A 16916-nucleotide genomic window follows, 5' to 3' on the forward strand; every position below is an offset into this window, starting at 1 on the left:
ACTACCCAAGAGCGAATGACTTGGCCGAGGCTTTTAATAAGACCTTAGTTGGCCTTATTAGAAAAAATCTCCATGTCAACAACAAAGAATGGCACGAGAAGCTCTCGGAGGCCTTGTGGGCATATTGTATGACATACCATACACCCAGTAGTTCTACTCCATATGCATTGACCTTTGGGTCCGAAGTCGTCCTTCCTCTAGAAGTTGAACTACCTTCATTGTGTGTCGCTATAAGAAACAATGTCAGTTGCGAAGAAAATACCCGACTTAGGTTGGAAGAGCTTGATAACTTGGAGGGGTTGCGATTACAAGCCCAACAGAGCCTCGAGCTATACCACACTCGTATGGCCAGGGCCCATGACAAGCTCGTGAGGCCTCGTAACATCATAGTTGGAGACTTAGTATTGGTTTTACGCTGCCCAATTGTATCTCACCGTCAAAGCCACGGGAAATTTGAGCCCACATGGGAAGGATCGTTCGTGATCGACAAGGTCTACGAGGGAGGAGCCTACATGCTTGTTAATGTTGATGGATCCCACCCCATGCCCCCATCAACGGGTGGTATTTGAAGAGGTACTATGCTTAGACTCGTTCTTGATTGGATGTATGTTTGCGTTATAGATTGTTATCCAAAGTTTTATGTACTTTGTAATTCAGTTATTGGGCGGTAAAGTTACATCTATCACATGGCGCATTGGTTGTACTACTTGTGATGATTTCCTTATGAGTATTAAAGGATGGTGTTGCGTAGTTCATGATAGCATATGACGAGTAAGAGAGGTATTGTGCATTTCTTAAGACTAAATGTTGAATTGTTATACAGGCAAAGTGGAAGTCCTAGGGCGACTTATACTTGGCGCAATCAGTAATTGATATAAGAGAAGTCATGCACTTCTCTTATTTTTGCTCCTCGGTTCCATGCCTCAAGCTGGTCCGAACGAGTGTGTCCCACCCATCGTAAATAAGGTTGGTGGGTATGTTCTTCCCGTTTGTCATGAGTAGATGGGAGAGATACCCTCTTTTTACAGGATTTGAGCTTAGCCCTATGGCCGAGCATCTCTTGGTTAGCACATCTTACTTAGCTAACCATCACAATATCTCCATCACAATATCTCGACGATAACCATCACAATATCTCGACGACAATAGTCAATTCGATTGATATTTGCCTTATGCAGGAAAATCATGTCTTTTCCTAGCATTATTTTTTTTTCGGTTACCCATTTCATATAGGGTCTGTATCGAACATGTCCCATCCATCATGGATGATTGTGAAAATTATGCTCATCCCATTCATCTCGTGCGAGTGTGATATTTTCCCTTCTTTGGGATATTTTGGGTTTAGCCTTGAGGCTAAACACCACTTCGTTGGTGCATTTCATTTTGCTCAACATCTCTAAGGTGTCTCGATCGACTAAGCTCGGGTTGGATCGATACCTTCTCTATGCGAGGAAGTGGCACTTCTTTCCTAGATACCTCTATCGATACCTCTATTCGGTTTAGCAGTTGTGTGGGTCTGAATTAGAGTTTCTCACTCGCCTTAGATGAGTGCGGTTTCTTCTTCCCCTTTGGGGGATGCTACTAAATCGGTCGGAAGGCTGTGTACCCATACAGTTTGAGTGTTACATCTAAACCAACCGTTCTTCGATGCTACGATAATTCCCTGGTGGAATTCGTTCTATCATAATTTCGGGTAGCGGTGTCATATATATGGTTGGTATGTCATAGTCGTCCACCCTCTTGGATATCCTCGACTCTCTCAATTTTCGCTGCCCTGTGAGAGCAACATGTTGTATCGGTTTTATCACCGGTCCATATTTTGTCGATGCTCTCTGATGCCCGAATTTGCTTTGATGCTTAATAGGGTTACCTCGATCGGATGAGATCGATACCCTTTGAGAGGAGCACCTCCTTCTTATCGAATCGCCTCATGCGTCCGACACTTACTTTGAGCGTGATACCTCAGACTGTTATGTCGCATGATTGCTCATTTTAAGTTTTGTCAGGATACATACCTCTTGCATTATTTGATATGCTCGGCCAAGTTACACACCTCTTGTGTCATTTGATAAATTAGAGTAGGATACATACCTCCTGCCTTATTTGATGTACAATCAGGATACATGCCTCCTAGACTATTTAAATCGGGAATACATACCTCCATGAATCATCAGATGTTCCGATTAATGGAATTATTGCCTTCACTTGGCCAGCCCTTGATGATAAGACCTCATGTTGGGGCACGCTGGATGGTTGTAGCCATTTGTCTTTAAATCTCTCGAACCATACAACTTTTCCGTCGGTTCTTTCATGAGAGCATTTTTTAGCTATGTTTGTGTGTTTCTCGGGCCATATGACACTGTAGTCGGCTCTATTATGAGAACACTTTGTCTTTTAACACCTTTGGCTTCGTAAAACCCCGTATTTTGATGTTTGCTCGAGCCCTGTGACTTTATAGCAGGCTCAGAAGGAGTACATCTCGTCTTATAACATCTTTGGTCCCGTAGCCATTTGATACAACATTAACCGAGCTATATGACGTTCTAGTCAACTCTTATGAGAATATATCATCGTGTCCGGCTCTTTAGCCTTTCGATACTTCTCAGACCATAGGCCATTTTGGGTCGGTTTATTTGAAAAAGTATCTTGTCTTTGGACTTTCCTGGCCGCATTCTGCTTTGTTTAGGTGCCTCCAGAACCGCATGACTTTACAATTGGTTTGATGACGAGTGCACTCGTTCAAGATATTTGTGCTTTATAGCCACTTGTCGATGGTGATGAGTGTTTCTACTCCATGGGAGCTGGTCCGACTCGCAATTAGGTTCCTATCGAGAGAATATAATAGGAGACTTGAGGTCACACGAGATGATCGAGTCTCCTCCCATTTTTTGTCATTATGACTCATGTCGGGCAAATTTTGGGTCCCACCTCTATCCATTCAAATGTGGTCAGATAGAGGGTAGTTACCTCTTGCGACTAGGGCGGCCTCTAAGCCAAAAGCCCATATGCGAGAGATGAGAGACTTGCGATCACACGAGATGATCAGGCCTTTTCAACTTTCCATACTATTGAGTCACTGGAACAGTTGCCACTTCAGTCAGGACTTCTTGGTCTTTATGACCACCTGGACTATTGTGATGGGTGCCACCCTCCGGGAGAACCTACTAGTCAGTTCTTCGTGTGAGAGCACAGCAGGAGACCTGGGTCACACGAGATGATTAGGCCTTCTTGGTCGGTCATACTATTAAGACAGTATCCGATCACCATCTCTGATCAGGATTTTTGTGCATTATAGCCACCCGATTAAAGTGATGGGTGTTTCTTTTTAAAGGGATCAATTAGACTTGCAATCGGGTCCCTTTCAGGAGAAACATAACAGGAGACTTTTTCACACAAGATGATTGAGCCTTCTCCCCCACCGTTACAAATGAGGTCAGGTGCGGGGTTTCATCGATTCTGTCGTTCCGAAAGATAAGTCAGACAGATCGATCTGTCGTTTCGAGTGAGGTCAGGCAGGCCTTTTCTCAGCAATACGATGTCCTGTTAATCTGGCCTGGCTGAGCTATTCGGTGGACAGTCAGCTTCGACTGCTGACCATCACCACCAGCCATACCGTGTTCAAATTATCTAGTCTGGTTGAATTTCTTTGTGGTTGGCCGGTTTTGACTGGCTAGCCACACCCTTGACCATACCATGCTCAGTTTACCTGGCAGGGTTGAGGTTCTTTTTGCCTTCTCTTGGGATGTCACCTCGACTACTAAGAGAGACTTTCTTTTGAGAATGTTACCAACAAGTGCATTGTGCCTCAGCGACGCAACACACTTATTGGGGGTCCTTTGTTGACACCAATTTTGATGTCGCATGTGTAAGATGTCCACCTGAGCTTATCTGGGTCATGCTTCATGCATTTGTTATTTCCTGTAGCTCGAGACATCCGCTCGAGATCCACCGGCGTGTGTTGAGAGGACACGTAGCCGGAGTCATTTTACTAGGTTTTCGCTTACGCTTACATGAAAGTCGATCGGCATGTTGTACGTTGAACGACTCCGATCGGACCAGCAAATATTTTGTGTAGAATCGCATGCGAAATTGGCTCGAATTGACCCAATAACCAACGAACTTGTCTGAAAAACTCCGGACAACCAAACGGACCACGTGAGTGCGTTCGAAACATCAATTTTCCCTCAGAAGAGTACTCATTTCGCTACGGCTTAGCAGGCGGGCTAAAAATACGTTAATTATTGTGATATGCCTAATTGCTAAAAAAATAGTCTGAACGTCCTCGGATGACGAAACGGACCGCGCGAACATGTTCAGAACGTCGATTTTACTTAAGAAAAAAGTTCATCTTGTCACGAGGACGCTCCTCGGCCAAAATTACGTGAATGATAATAATAATAATATTATTATTATTATTATAACAATAATAAAAAAATACAATCATAATAAATTTTTAAAAAAATGATATCAACTATTAAATGCACGCATGCTATTTAATTCTCTCCCATGCACCTGTGATAATAAAAAAATAAAAATAAATAAAAAAGGAAGCTTTCAGACAAAACAAAAAAGAGAGGCAATAAAAATACAAAAAAAAACTATCCTAACAAAGATCTTGGAGATCTCTCTCGCAAGAAAAAAAAAGGAGAAAAGGAAAAAGAAAAAAAAGCTTGCTACCCTCTCCTCTTTATCTCGTCTCACATGATGAGGTTAGAATAAAAAAAAAAGAGAAAAGGAAAAGGATTATCTTATTTAAATGTTTACGCATGCAGCTCTCTCTCTCCTCTTTATCTCATCTCAAATGATGACATTAAAATAAAAAAGAGGAGGAGAAGGATTATTCTATTTAAAAGTTTACGCATGAAGCTCTCTCTCTCCTATTTATCTCACCATCACGTTAAAAAAGATAATAATAAAAAAGGGAGAAGAAAAGAAAAAAGGGATCCTATCCCTTACCTGCTCGGACGCGAGACGAAGAGTTATCTCCCCCTTATCTCCCAAGCGTGGAGTATCATCGCGAGGCATCTCCTCGAGCCAGAGGGATTCCCATTTTTTCTCTCTTGCGAAGTTTCGCAGGCGGCTCCTCGCGCGAAGCCCGACGGTCTTCCTCTTTCCATCGATGACCTGCGCTGACACCGGCGTCCATCCTCTAGCAGTTGGCCGAACTCACCCTTGCCTCCTTCTCGACTAGCCAGCATCCTCTCGCCGGCCTGTTTTGCCAGCATAGCATCCAACGCCACCAACGCCCGTCTGAGCTTTCTTTCTTATTGAAAGCTTCAGCCACCTGCTCCTCCCTTGCCGCCACTTTGTCGCCTCGTACTTTCGGCGACTGGATACCTCACCGTACAGCCCTGACGTTGCTGGACAGCGAGCATTGACGTCGTTCAGGAGGGTACGAAGGACTTCTACTTCACGCGCAAGCTCCCGCTGGACTTTTTTAGGCTTCGTGCAAACCACGCGACGGTATAACCCCACTTTCCATTCGTATTTTACTTCCTAGCTAGTCATAGGTTGTAGGTATGATAGGTGTGTGGGTTCGATCGCCCACACAAGGTGCGTGCGCCGGCATGAGCCGGAGCGGCTACGCACCTATGTAATGGATCGCTTGTTTTATTAGAGTTGACATTTATGATAGGATTCTCCTTACGCAACCAATTTCCCTACGATAGCCGAGCGAATCCTATTTGATTGCTAGCCTTAGCACAAAAATCCTAAAGGTTGGAGCCCCTTTCGCTCCCCTTTGTTTTGGTTGCTACGGTATTTTTTTGGAAAGATCGAAGAGTAGATCTTTGCAAAATGAGAAAATGCGAGTCATTAGCTCATTTTGCAAGGCCCGGAGGCGTCGTCAAATCGGGAAAAGCGTCATCGCTAGTCCATTTCACGGCGAGGTGGAGAACTTCCCCTTAGAGATCTGGGGAGAAGTTCCTCACCCGCCTCGCCAAAACAAAGGTGGCAATCGCTGTCTTTCTATATGTTGACATTAGGTTTCCCTGGTGAGATCGTTAGCACGGGAATGACTCCCTATTACATATGTATACTTGCATTTTGCACGTCACATAGCATTTCACTTCGATTCGACCGGCCGCCCCGGCCTGGCGAGCGCTTCACTTTGCTCTGACCGGGCGCCTCGGCTTGGAGGGCACTTCACTTCGCTCTGATCGGCAGCCTCAGCCTGGCAAGCATCCTACCTCATTTTAATCGGCTTCTTCGAGTCGATTGGCATGACACTTTGGTTTGACTGAATTCCTCGACCCGGTTAACCAACTACTTGCACCACCATAATGTCTTGCATGTGTGTTTGCATTATTGTATGTGTATGATTGCATTATTGCATCTTGTCTTGCATTTTTCTAGCTGCATGATTATGATCATATGTTTGAGTTCCACATTCTCTTCGGGCCCCTGCCGCCACGGCATGCCTACCCTTTACAGGTCACTACCATATCGGCATACCTCCTGGGGCCGTTTTCATCACGGCATGCCCATCCTCTTTGTGTCGTTGCCACCCTGGCATGTCTATTTTGTTGAGTCACTGCCGCTTCGGCATACCTCTTGGGGACGTTGCCACTACGGTATGCCCACCTTCTTTTGAGTCTCTGCCCCATGGTATACTCATCACCTGTGTTTTGACAAATCATTTGCATTTGCATATTCAAATAGATAGCGAGAACCAGACCCGTTAGGAGAGTGACTCCCATGTTGGTCGCGATATCTTAACAAACATTGCTTGTCGGGTCGATCCCGATGAGCAATGTGAGTTCAGCCATCGGGATTGACACGAGTATGACTGTGCTAAAAATCTATTGGATCTAACTTGTGTCACCCCTCTCAGTGACACTTTTTAGATCTTTCAGATATTTAGAATGTGGTCGGAGTGGCGATTCCGTCAGAGTCATATCATACCCAGACTTACCCCACACTTAGATATTAGGTTGATGCACTTGTCGTTAGATAGTGTGCTAGGCTAGGGTTTAGGATACTATGTAGTATTTTTGACACCTCTGACTATTGTTGTGTGTTGTGTTGTCTTGCGCTAGCGATATGTCACCTTCTAGCCTTTTTTTCGATGTGCTTGTATGTTTCTTGTGTGTGATAGTATATTAGGGTGATCTTCTGCAAGTGTTGTGTATATTTATACACACTCACACAGGTGATATTATGGGGAGAACATGTAATGATTTCTAATCATTTGCTTGTAGGTGCACTTAGCTCCCCCAATTATAAGACACAGCTTATTATTTTTACGATGCATTGCGTGCTCGCTAACGCTTGTTTTATGCAGGTCGAATCTTTATTTTCTATTTTAAATGTATTTGATAGAGTCCTAGGAGAGTATCGAAAATAAGGTACGGGCACGGGTTTCGAGGCGGACGCACTGAACCATGTGATAATGACCAAGAGCAGCAGCTCGTGTCCTGTACCTTAAATCTGAATTTTACATTTTTTTATAGACTTAGGACCGGACATGTATATGCGGAGTCCGGCCACTCTCACTGCTCTTCCTGGATCATGTTGTCGGTCCAGCGGCATTTGGTCTTTTTATATATTCTTTTGGGGTGTTTTCCTTTCCTTATTATTCTCGTGTGTCTTTGTATGTTGGAGAGTTTTATATTGTTTCTTTCTGTGTATCTGGACCTCACGTTCTAATTTTTTTTACCTAAAAATCTTAATAATAAAAGACTAAGATAATCAAAATTTTAGAATTAAAATTTTCAAATTTTTTTTTTAAATCAGTCTTTACTTTCTGCATGGTCTTCGGCCGGTTTTAAAAATGGTTTGCATGCATGGCTATAACCTATACTTAATAGGGCCTCCACGCTTAGGAATGGGATAGATAATTGCATCATATTTGCACGTCTCGATGAGTAGCCCCTTGTTTCTCCAATCCGACTAGCCCAGAATAATCTCGCTTAGATGGTTGTCTAGCACACTTAGGGTGTTAGGAGACACCGCGATCGAGACGGGGTATAAGTCCTCTTGTTTGAGTGTTTCCAGCTTTGTAGCTGAACCTCCATTTCTTGTTCCTTCTTGAGGCATCCTCGTCATTTCGGCGGATATAAGTCTCACATCTTGGAGCTCCAGTCGATAGTCATAGGATAAAGTTTTGTTCTTTTGACCTTAGGGCTACCGAGATCCCCGTGTACGACGCGATTCACGGATTGCTGACCGGGGATCTCTAGTTGTGTTCGGTCAACTACCTTCACAACCAGGTAGACTTAAGGTTTCAGTGGCTTGGGATGACGGGTCTGTGGTACCCAGACCTGGCTACCTCTACCTCTTTGGACTACTTCTCCCCACCTTTGACTACCCCTATTGAGTCATCTCTGCTCTTTCGACTTTGTTGATATCACTTTGACGGCTCGATGTCGATAAGCTGCCGCAAATTTGAGATACGGCGATTTGTCCTCTGCACTTATGGCCCGGATGTGTTATGACGTATTGGGATACCCCCATCAAGTGATTTATGGTTATTTTGTAGGTACCGTGTGCTAAGGAGTCGCTATCCATTTGGATGTGAAAGATTCACTTTTTGTCTGATGGCTTGGCATGAGTTTCAAAACATTAGGACTATCTCATACGAAATAATCACATTTTGATAACATATGCCCAAATTCATGATAATAAAGTGAAACTCCTTTCATTGAGAGTCTTCTTGGATATTCTCTAAGATGTAATTAACTAGTAGAAATATGTTCCTCTATAAGACTTTTGACCCCAGAACAAAAATGTTATTCTTGGTTCTCTGGTTACGAGTGGCTTATATAGAGATTCTGCTCGTCGATATTGTTTTCCGGGGTACTTCGATCTGATTCTGTTTGGACATATACTCTCGACCCATCACACGAGAATAACTCCTATATAAGTCTTCCGTCTCTTTTCTTTTTTATTTGTTTGTCTATTTGTTGTCGTACGTCATTTTGTTATTTGATTCCTCTCCTCTTCGAGTCATTCATTTGATTCGGGAGGAAGACTTATTCGAATAGAAAAATTATACGACGACACATAAATAGACAAGCTGACAACTCCGATATCTAAAAAGAACTGAGAAAAACAAGGTGGTTGGTGTGTGGTTTGGAGAAAGCGGTGTGGTGTGGTGTTAGTTATGAGGTAGTGCAATGATGGTTGATGTGTGGAGATGTTGGTATTTGTGTAGAGGTGTGTGGATGTGTGTGGAGGTGGTGATGTTTGTGTGCAGGTGGTGTTGTGTGGTTGTGGATGTGGTGGTTAGTGTGTTGTATTGGTGTGGAGGTAGTGGTGGTGGCGTGGCAAATGTGTTGGTGTCATGATATGCCGGTGTGTAGAGGTAGTGGTATCTAGTGGAGGTGTTAGTGTCTATGTAGTGTTTGTGTGGTGGTGTGTGGTGTCTGTGTGGTGGTGTGTGGTGGTGTGTGGTTGTGGAGGTGGTGATTAGTGTGTGGTTGTGTTTGTGTGAAGGTGTTGGTGAGTGGAGGTCGTGGCGGTGGTGTAGTAGATGTGTTGGTGTCTTGATGTGCTCGTGTGTGGAGATGTTGGTGTCTGGTGGTGTAGGTGTCTATGTGGTGTTTGGTGGTGTCTACGAGGGGGTGTGTGGAGGTGGTGATGTTTGTGTGAAGGTGTTGGTGTGTGGTTTTGGAGATGGTGATTAGTGTGTACTTGTCTTTGTGTGGAGGTGTTGGTGTGTGGAGGTGGTGATGGTGGTGTTGTAGATGTATTGGTGCATTGGGTTGGTGTGTAGAGGTGTTGGTGTGGATGTGGTAGTGATGATATTATGACATTGTTATTTTTCTTTGTTTGCGATATTATGACATTCATATTTATACTAATTAATTATTTTTCATACTAGTAATATAATGGTTAAGACAAAAGAGATTGGTTCATCTGCAATGTGGAATAAAAATATAAGATCAGTTACAGAAGAATTGAAAATTTTGGAATGAATTGAAACAAGGATCAACGGGCTTAGGGTGAGATCCAGTAAAGCGAAAGATTGATGCTTCCGAAGAGTGGTGAGTAGAGAGGCTTGCGATGAGCATTTTTGAAATGTCTACTATTTTTGTCAATTTTTAATTTATTTTTAAATTCAACAACATGTTATATGAATTAAAAGATGGTGTCTGCTGCCAAAAAAATTTAAATATAGCATAATTGATCCTAAATTGAAGAAGTTGAATCGTATGCTTGGGGTTTCGTGGCAACGGGCAACAATGCATGTGCCCCAGTGAGACGGTTTGATGGCATCCCCGAAAATTTGGGAGCTTATCAAACAGGTGAATCTATAGTTTTCATTGTGCTTTGGATGTTTAAACTACTTTGTACATGTCGCTTTACTAGAGAGTTCTTCATTCTTCGTTATGCTTTCTATTTACTTGTGTAATATTATTTGCTTATGTTGGTTTATTTGTAACCTTATATGATTGTAGTTAATACATTGATGCTAATGTGTTAGTCATTTCGATACCGAAATACATTAATGCAACTAGAGAAAAACGCAGAAGGAGAGTTGCAGTTGCATTTTGGCGCTCCCCTTGTATGACATCCTCATATGTTAGCGCCCGTGTCATGCTTGTATTTGCTTATGCTTGATATACGAATATTATAATTCATACATAGAGAGCTCATCTTGTATGTCATCCTCATATGTTGACGACAAATGGATTGGGGAATTGTTTGCGGGCCACCCAAGCATGACACGAGCGGTATTCACTGATCTGTTAGAGAAATTGCACAGAAATCATGGACTTCATGTCTCATCCAGAAAGACTTCGTGAGAGGTGTTGGCAATAATCATCTACATATTATCACAGAATGAATCAATGTGATGATTTATCGAGCGAATTCAACACTCTTCTGAAACGATTTATAGATATTTTTCAGTATAGTTGAATGCACTTATAAGTTTTTCTTCACAAGTCATAAAACCAATAAATCTTACATTTGAACAGACCTATATAGAGATTTCACACGATGCGACGCAAGTCTTACTTTAAGGTAATTTCTCATATTTATTACATTTAATTTTTATATAGATATCATAATTACATAACCCTTTGTTATCTTTCTAGAATTGTATTGGAGTAATCTTGAAACACACATTAATACACGTGTTCCAAATAATGGAAGATCGCATTTATCGGTCATTATGGGTCCCCAACGTAGAATGTCATGGCGGTATATGAATTCACCATATGCTTCACTTTTATCATGGCCGATTGGAGGACAATTTACATGATGATTTAATTTTCAAATCTGCAATACGAAAAGACAAATACAACTTCTCACATCCACCCACAACTTTACTTGAGACTGAGCTACTCTTCTAAGTTTTTTCCTTCAACGTTAATCATTAAATTCGCATCAAGTAAATATTATTTGGTCGATGTTGGATATCTGTTATAGTGATGGTATCTCAAGCTTTATCCTCATATGAGAAACCACATACATGATTTTGAGAGGGTCAACAACGTCGCGCGAAACCGGAAAGAAATGTTCAACAAAAGGCATTCGTCATTACGCGGTGTTATTGGAAGGACTTTTGGTGTTTGGATGAAGCAATGAATTATTCTTCGCGATATGTCATTTTACCCGTTTCTCAAACAAGTATAGATTATAATTGCCTTGATAGCTCTCCACAATTATAATTGGTGGAATCATTTTCACAACGATATTGAATTTTGTGAAGCAAATGAGGATCATGAACATGTCTCTACTGAGGCATATTAGTACCGTTTTGGATAGACTTTGTCACAGGTCGAAAATGATGTTCCTGAGACCTATACTAAAGACGCCGAAGATGCAAGTAAGATAGCAGAGTTGACGGAACGAATTACGAATGTGATAGTTGGAGGGTCGTTAGAGTTTTTATCATATTATTAATTATAATGGTTGTTGAAGGATTCACTGTTTATTGTGTCAGTATTTTATATGGTTCATGTTTATTTTTATTTCTTATATATTTTGATATTGATTGTTTTGGTTATTTACACTATTTGTAAGTGTCTTTTTTTATTTTTGCATTTTTTTATTTTTTTGGTGGGTTTTGGAGATTTATAATGAGACGTTTTATTTTATGAATTTTTCTAGATAGTCTTTTTTGTCGCTATTAGTTTGTGTCACATGTAAAATCTTAATGAAGGCAACCAAGTTAATCTTTTTTTTTTTTGTGTTACGGTTTTTTGTGACTCATCTGAATGATTTTTTTGGGTGATATGCACATGTGACACACACGAACTTGGTATTACGTGAGTTAAAGGCAACCAAGTATCCCTTTTTTATAAGGTTTGTTGTTTTCTAGTAGTGACATATTCATTGATTTAAATACTGAGTTCTCAGAGGCCTCACAACTGCATAAAGCTATAACGAATTACTTCTGTTATTAATTTTTACTTTTTTTTTTCTTCATTTTAGTAATCATATTATTCACTGTTAAGTGCAGTGTCTATCTATTTTTTTATAATGTTCTACACTGAATTTTTTTGCTTTTAAAATATAAAATGTATTAGCATGAATAGTTATGTTGCAAATAGCATTACTATACATTGACAGAATGATCATTTGTCCAGAAACAACTACAACACAGTTATTTTCAAACTGTAAAAAACAAACAGACGGTCAGTTTATCCGCAACAGTTTCCTATGACAGCTGTTGCGCAACAGCTTATTATCAAACTGCAGCTTCCCCAAACAGACCCTTAGTTTCAACCCAACATTGTAGATTCCTCCTACGTCTACTATCACAATAACAATATTTAGATTTACACATTAAATTATCTAGAAGACATTTTAATGATGGGGAATGATTCAACACATCCATGATGCTCTCAACAGCCTATAGAGAAAATTCAAAATGAAGAATCTGGGCAAGGCAATATCTCAACATTTCTTGGTATCCAAATCATCTCAACTACCTCTGGGTTACATATAAATCAAACCTCCTATGCTGAATAAATTCTACATACATCTTGCATGTTGGATTCTAAGCATGTCAGCAATCCGGCATCTCAGAAAAGCTCCCTTAAACACGTTGATCAAAATTAGTTCCAAGATTCCTCATTCTACTGTAAAGTTACTGGCTCGTTGCACTATCTTACAATCACGCGACCTGATAGTGCTTATGCACTGATTCAGGTAAGTCAATCCTGCAGCAGCCATCTCAAAGTAACTTTCAACAATTGAGAAGACTTTATGGTACATTCAAGGCACAAAAAATCTGGGTTTACCTATAATAAGAGAAAATCTCAATCTCACTGCTCATGTGAATTCTGATTGGGCTTAGGATCCCATAGATTAGAAGTCAACAACTAGATTTTGTATCTTTCTAGGACCTACACTCATTTCTTCGTTTGTAAAAAACCACACCATGATTGCTCGATCCTCTACTGAGGTTGGATACAGAGCGTTGGCTACTATTGCAAAAGAGATAGTTTGGCTCAACCATTAACCACGAGAATTCAAAATATCCACCACTGAACCAACTACATTGTACTTTGACAATACTTCAGCTATAGCTCTCGCTAATAATTTGATGTTTCATGCAATATCCAAACACATCAAAATAGACTGTCAATATATTCGGGAGTGCATAAAAAATCATCTTACTATGTGTTGAGAATTAGACCTTATTTATGGTCCTATTGGGAAAAAAGGAAATCTTAAAGAAGCCTAAGGGTTTATTTGTAAAATCTTGTAATATAATATATAAGCCCATCTTATGAATGTACAGATTAGATTTTGAGCAATTTTTTCTATTTGATATCAGAGATTGGTGGGTCGTATGATTTATCAGTGTCGCACTCGAACCGATATCTCTTTTGCAGTGAGCATGATGAGATTGGTGGGTCGTATGATTTAAAGAAGCTTACATGCATGATCCTAGGAAGAGTCATATGGATGCACGACATCAGATTCTGAGGTACCTGAATAATGCACTAGGGAAGAAGTCGATATTCAAGAAGAATGGGCATGTTGAAATTTGAGTGCTTTTGTGATGATAATTGGGCGAGTTATGCAGATGACAAAAGATTCACCTCGGTATACATGTCTGTAGGGGACAACTTGGTCTCTTGGAAGAGCAAGAAACAGTCTGTAGTAGCAAGTTCAACAGCACAGGTAGAGTATAAGGCAATGGCTTTAGAAGTTTCTGAGATGATGTGGCTGAGAGCCCTGTTGGTCAAGCTCAGGGTGGACCAAGGAACTCAAATGAAGTTGTGTGATAACAAGTCAACAATCAGCATTGCCAACAACCCGGTGTAACACGATAGAACAAAACATGTGGAGATTGATAGATTTTTTATCAAGGAAAAGCTGATTAATGGGCTACTGGAGCTAAGTCATGTAACCGTTGGAGAGCAAGTGGCCGACTGCCTAACTAAAAGATTTAGTTCATTAGATTTATCTAGGTTATCTCACAAGATGGGCTTAGTGGATATCTTTTGCCCATCTTGAGGGGGAGTGTTGAAATTTGGACCTTATTTAGGGTCCTATTAGACCAAAAAAAAGGGGGAATTGAAAAAGTTTAGGGGTTTATTTGTAAAACATTGTAATACCCTATTTAAGCCTATGTTACGAATGAATAAATTAGGTTTTGAGCATTTTTTTTCAATTGTGTTCATCATATATCTACAATGGACCAGCTTGTTGAACTATTTACAACGCCTCCCACAAATACTACATTTCAACATCTTCGTACGAAACTAACACTCTCAACTGAACTGACAAAAAAGCCTACTTCAAGATTTCTGTATTTCTGCTCTTGTGCCGCTAGTGTTGCAACATTTACTCCATAACTTCTTTCTGTTACTAGCTCTTCTATATACAGCTTGGTGTATTACCTTTGCACGTACGAATTCCAATAACGCATTGAACGGAATTGTTCTATATTTTTTCTATTTCATGTTTGTGTTCTCTCTGCGTATTCGAGAGCTTCAACAAAGTAAGGAAGAAAACTAAGGTTTTGCAGAGAAGTAGAATTAATATTGAAAACTTAACACAGAACAACTTGAACTAACTACAGAAAGCAGAAACTAGGTTGCCTTTTTTCACTCCACCAGCTCTCTAACCTGCCCAAACCTGTTTTAATCCCACAACTTTCGACTAAAATATCAACATTGCTATGAAAAAAAGGTGGAATTAAGATGTCTAGGAAGCAAAGATTTTTCACCTTCTGCGGGATTGGCCGGGAAACCATTCGCCGGTGGAGCCTTCATGATCTGTCTTAAATTTCCCCAATAAATTAAAAATTAAAACAGAGAGAGAACCATCTGTCTCCCTGAACGAAAACTCCGCCAATGTGTTCTAGAGAAAGAGAAAGAAATTTACACTTCCTGCTTTCCAAGTCCTTGAAAACTTCAGCTTCAAACTAAATCCATCCGGCATGCACTTTTAAAAGCAAGGGCATAAGATGACCAGCGAAATGGTCAAATATACGCCGAGAAGGGTCTGAGTAGGACTCCGGTGATGACGTCATCGCCGTAAGAAGATTCTCCGTTCTAGTCGGCACGAAAGGGAGGCGGAGCGGTAGAGGTTGAAATAGTGACGACCCACCGACCGCTGCTGAGTAATAATAAAATAGATCTGATTTTGGTGGTTTCGTATACGACTGTGGTTCGCTTTATAAAACTATAATTGGTAGTTTATTTTGCAACTAATTGCGAGTATTCAGGAGGTGGACTTGCGCGCATGCTTTGGACTGTCCGACAACATTGCGGGGTTCCCTCAGTTGGTTTTTGGCCTTCTACATTACAATCACGTAAATGTGGATAAGTGTTAAATTAATTTTAAATTTGACATATTTATATTGAAATTGATCAACTTGATGAGAGCAATCCAACAAGCTTAAAATCGCTCAATTTTTAAGGTGATTAAGGCACCTAAAATCTCAAAAAACAACACATGATCCAGGAGATCAATATAGATCTTCTGATTAGGTGGTTAGGGAAGTCACATACCAAAAGAACATAACGCCATTCTTAAAAAAAATGTTAATAGGTTATGTGTTGAGAAGAGAATAGTTGGAGAAGTGAAACCCTAATATCTATTATTCTAGAGAGAAGGGCCCCCTCTTTGTCACTATCAATATATTGTCCCCGACTAACGATTATCGGTTATCAACGACCACTTTTTGCAACTGTTACAAGGAGAGTATGATTGTTATTGAATTTCTTAACACCTATAAGTGTAGTTTTTCAGTGTAAATTTATAATATAATTTCTCCTATTGTGAGAGAATGAAGAACTTTGTATCTAATATATTACGTTGATTGGGTTAAGCTCCAAGATTTTTCCCTTTTTTGAATTTTCTACATAAATAAACTCAATATTTCACGCGCTAACTTTCTTTCATTTGTATGTGTTGTATCTTTAAGCAAAACTAAGGCGTTAAATTATCACACTATCGCATTGAATTTTACAATTATTGTTAATCTTAATTAGATTTCTATCTTTTACATAATTATAATAATATTGAATTAAATTAATTTTATTATTATTAGAATACTAATAATAATAATAATAATAATAATAACTGTTGTGAGATATGTACTTTCTGGCATAGAAATGAGACGAAAAAGAACACAAGCAAACACAGATCGTTTACGTGGTTCGATCCAACTGGATCTACGTCCACGGGAGGGAATCAATCAAATATTTCACTGAGGCAAAAGAAATGGAGAATACATAGCTTATACATAGAGATGAGCCCTCATCTTCCTTCTATGGCCTCCCTCTCAAGCGACACCTTGATACAAGGCCTCAAGATGCTCTCCTCCTCTCTAACTCTATAGCTATTCTCTCATCTTTTGTGGTAGCTTAAGATCTCTTCTCCCTTTCCTCTCCTAAGCCTCACACCCTTAAGATTTCTTCCCTTGCTCCCCTAAGCCTCACACCCTCTCTATTTATAGAAGCAAGAGAGTGGTAGGTGGGAGGTAGGTGAGCGGTAGGTGA

The 16916-nt window shown here is 40.4% G+C and overlaps 1 protein-coding gene across 2 annotated transcripts in view; it reads right to left on the bottom strand.

The window, feature by feature from the left end:
* LOC110021855 (auxin response factor 16-like) overlaps window positions 1-15540 on the bottom strand; it is a 70405-nt gene extending 54865 nt beyond the window's left edge. For both annotated transcript variants that reach the window (XM_020720537.1, XM_020720536.1), the window contains exons 1-2: window positions 15295-15540; window positions 15137-15185 (exon numbers count right to left, since the gene is read on the bottom strand). In XM_020720537.1, the coding sequence (XP_020576196.1) occupies window positions 15137-15185; window positions 15295-15351 (106 nt within the window). In that variant the 5' untranslated portion in view covers window positions 15352-15540. The remainder of the gene's footprint in view (window positions 1-15136; window positions 15186-15294) is intronic.
* Window positions 15541-16916: the final 1376 nt, after the last annotated feature.

This window comes from Phalaenopsis equestris, unplaced genomic scaffold (genome assembly GCF_001263595.1).
Source record: "Phalaenopsis equestris unplaced genomic scaffold, ASM126359v1 Scaffold000150, whole genome shotgun sequence".
Taxonomy (NCBI): domain Eukaryota; kingdom Viridiplantae; phylum Streptophyta; class Magnoliopsida; order Asparagales; family Orchidaceae; genus Phalaenopsis; species Phalaenopsis equestris.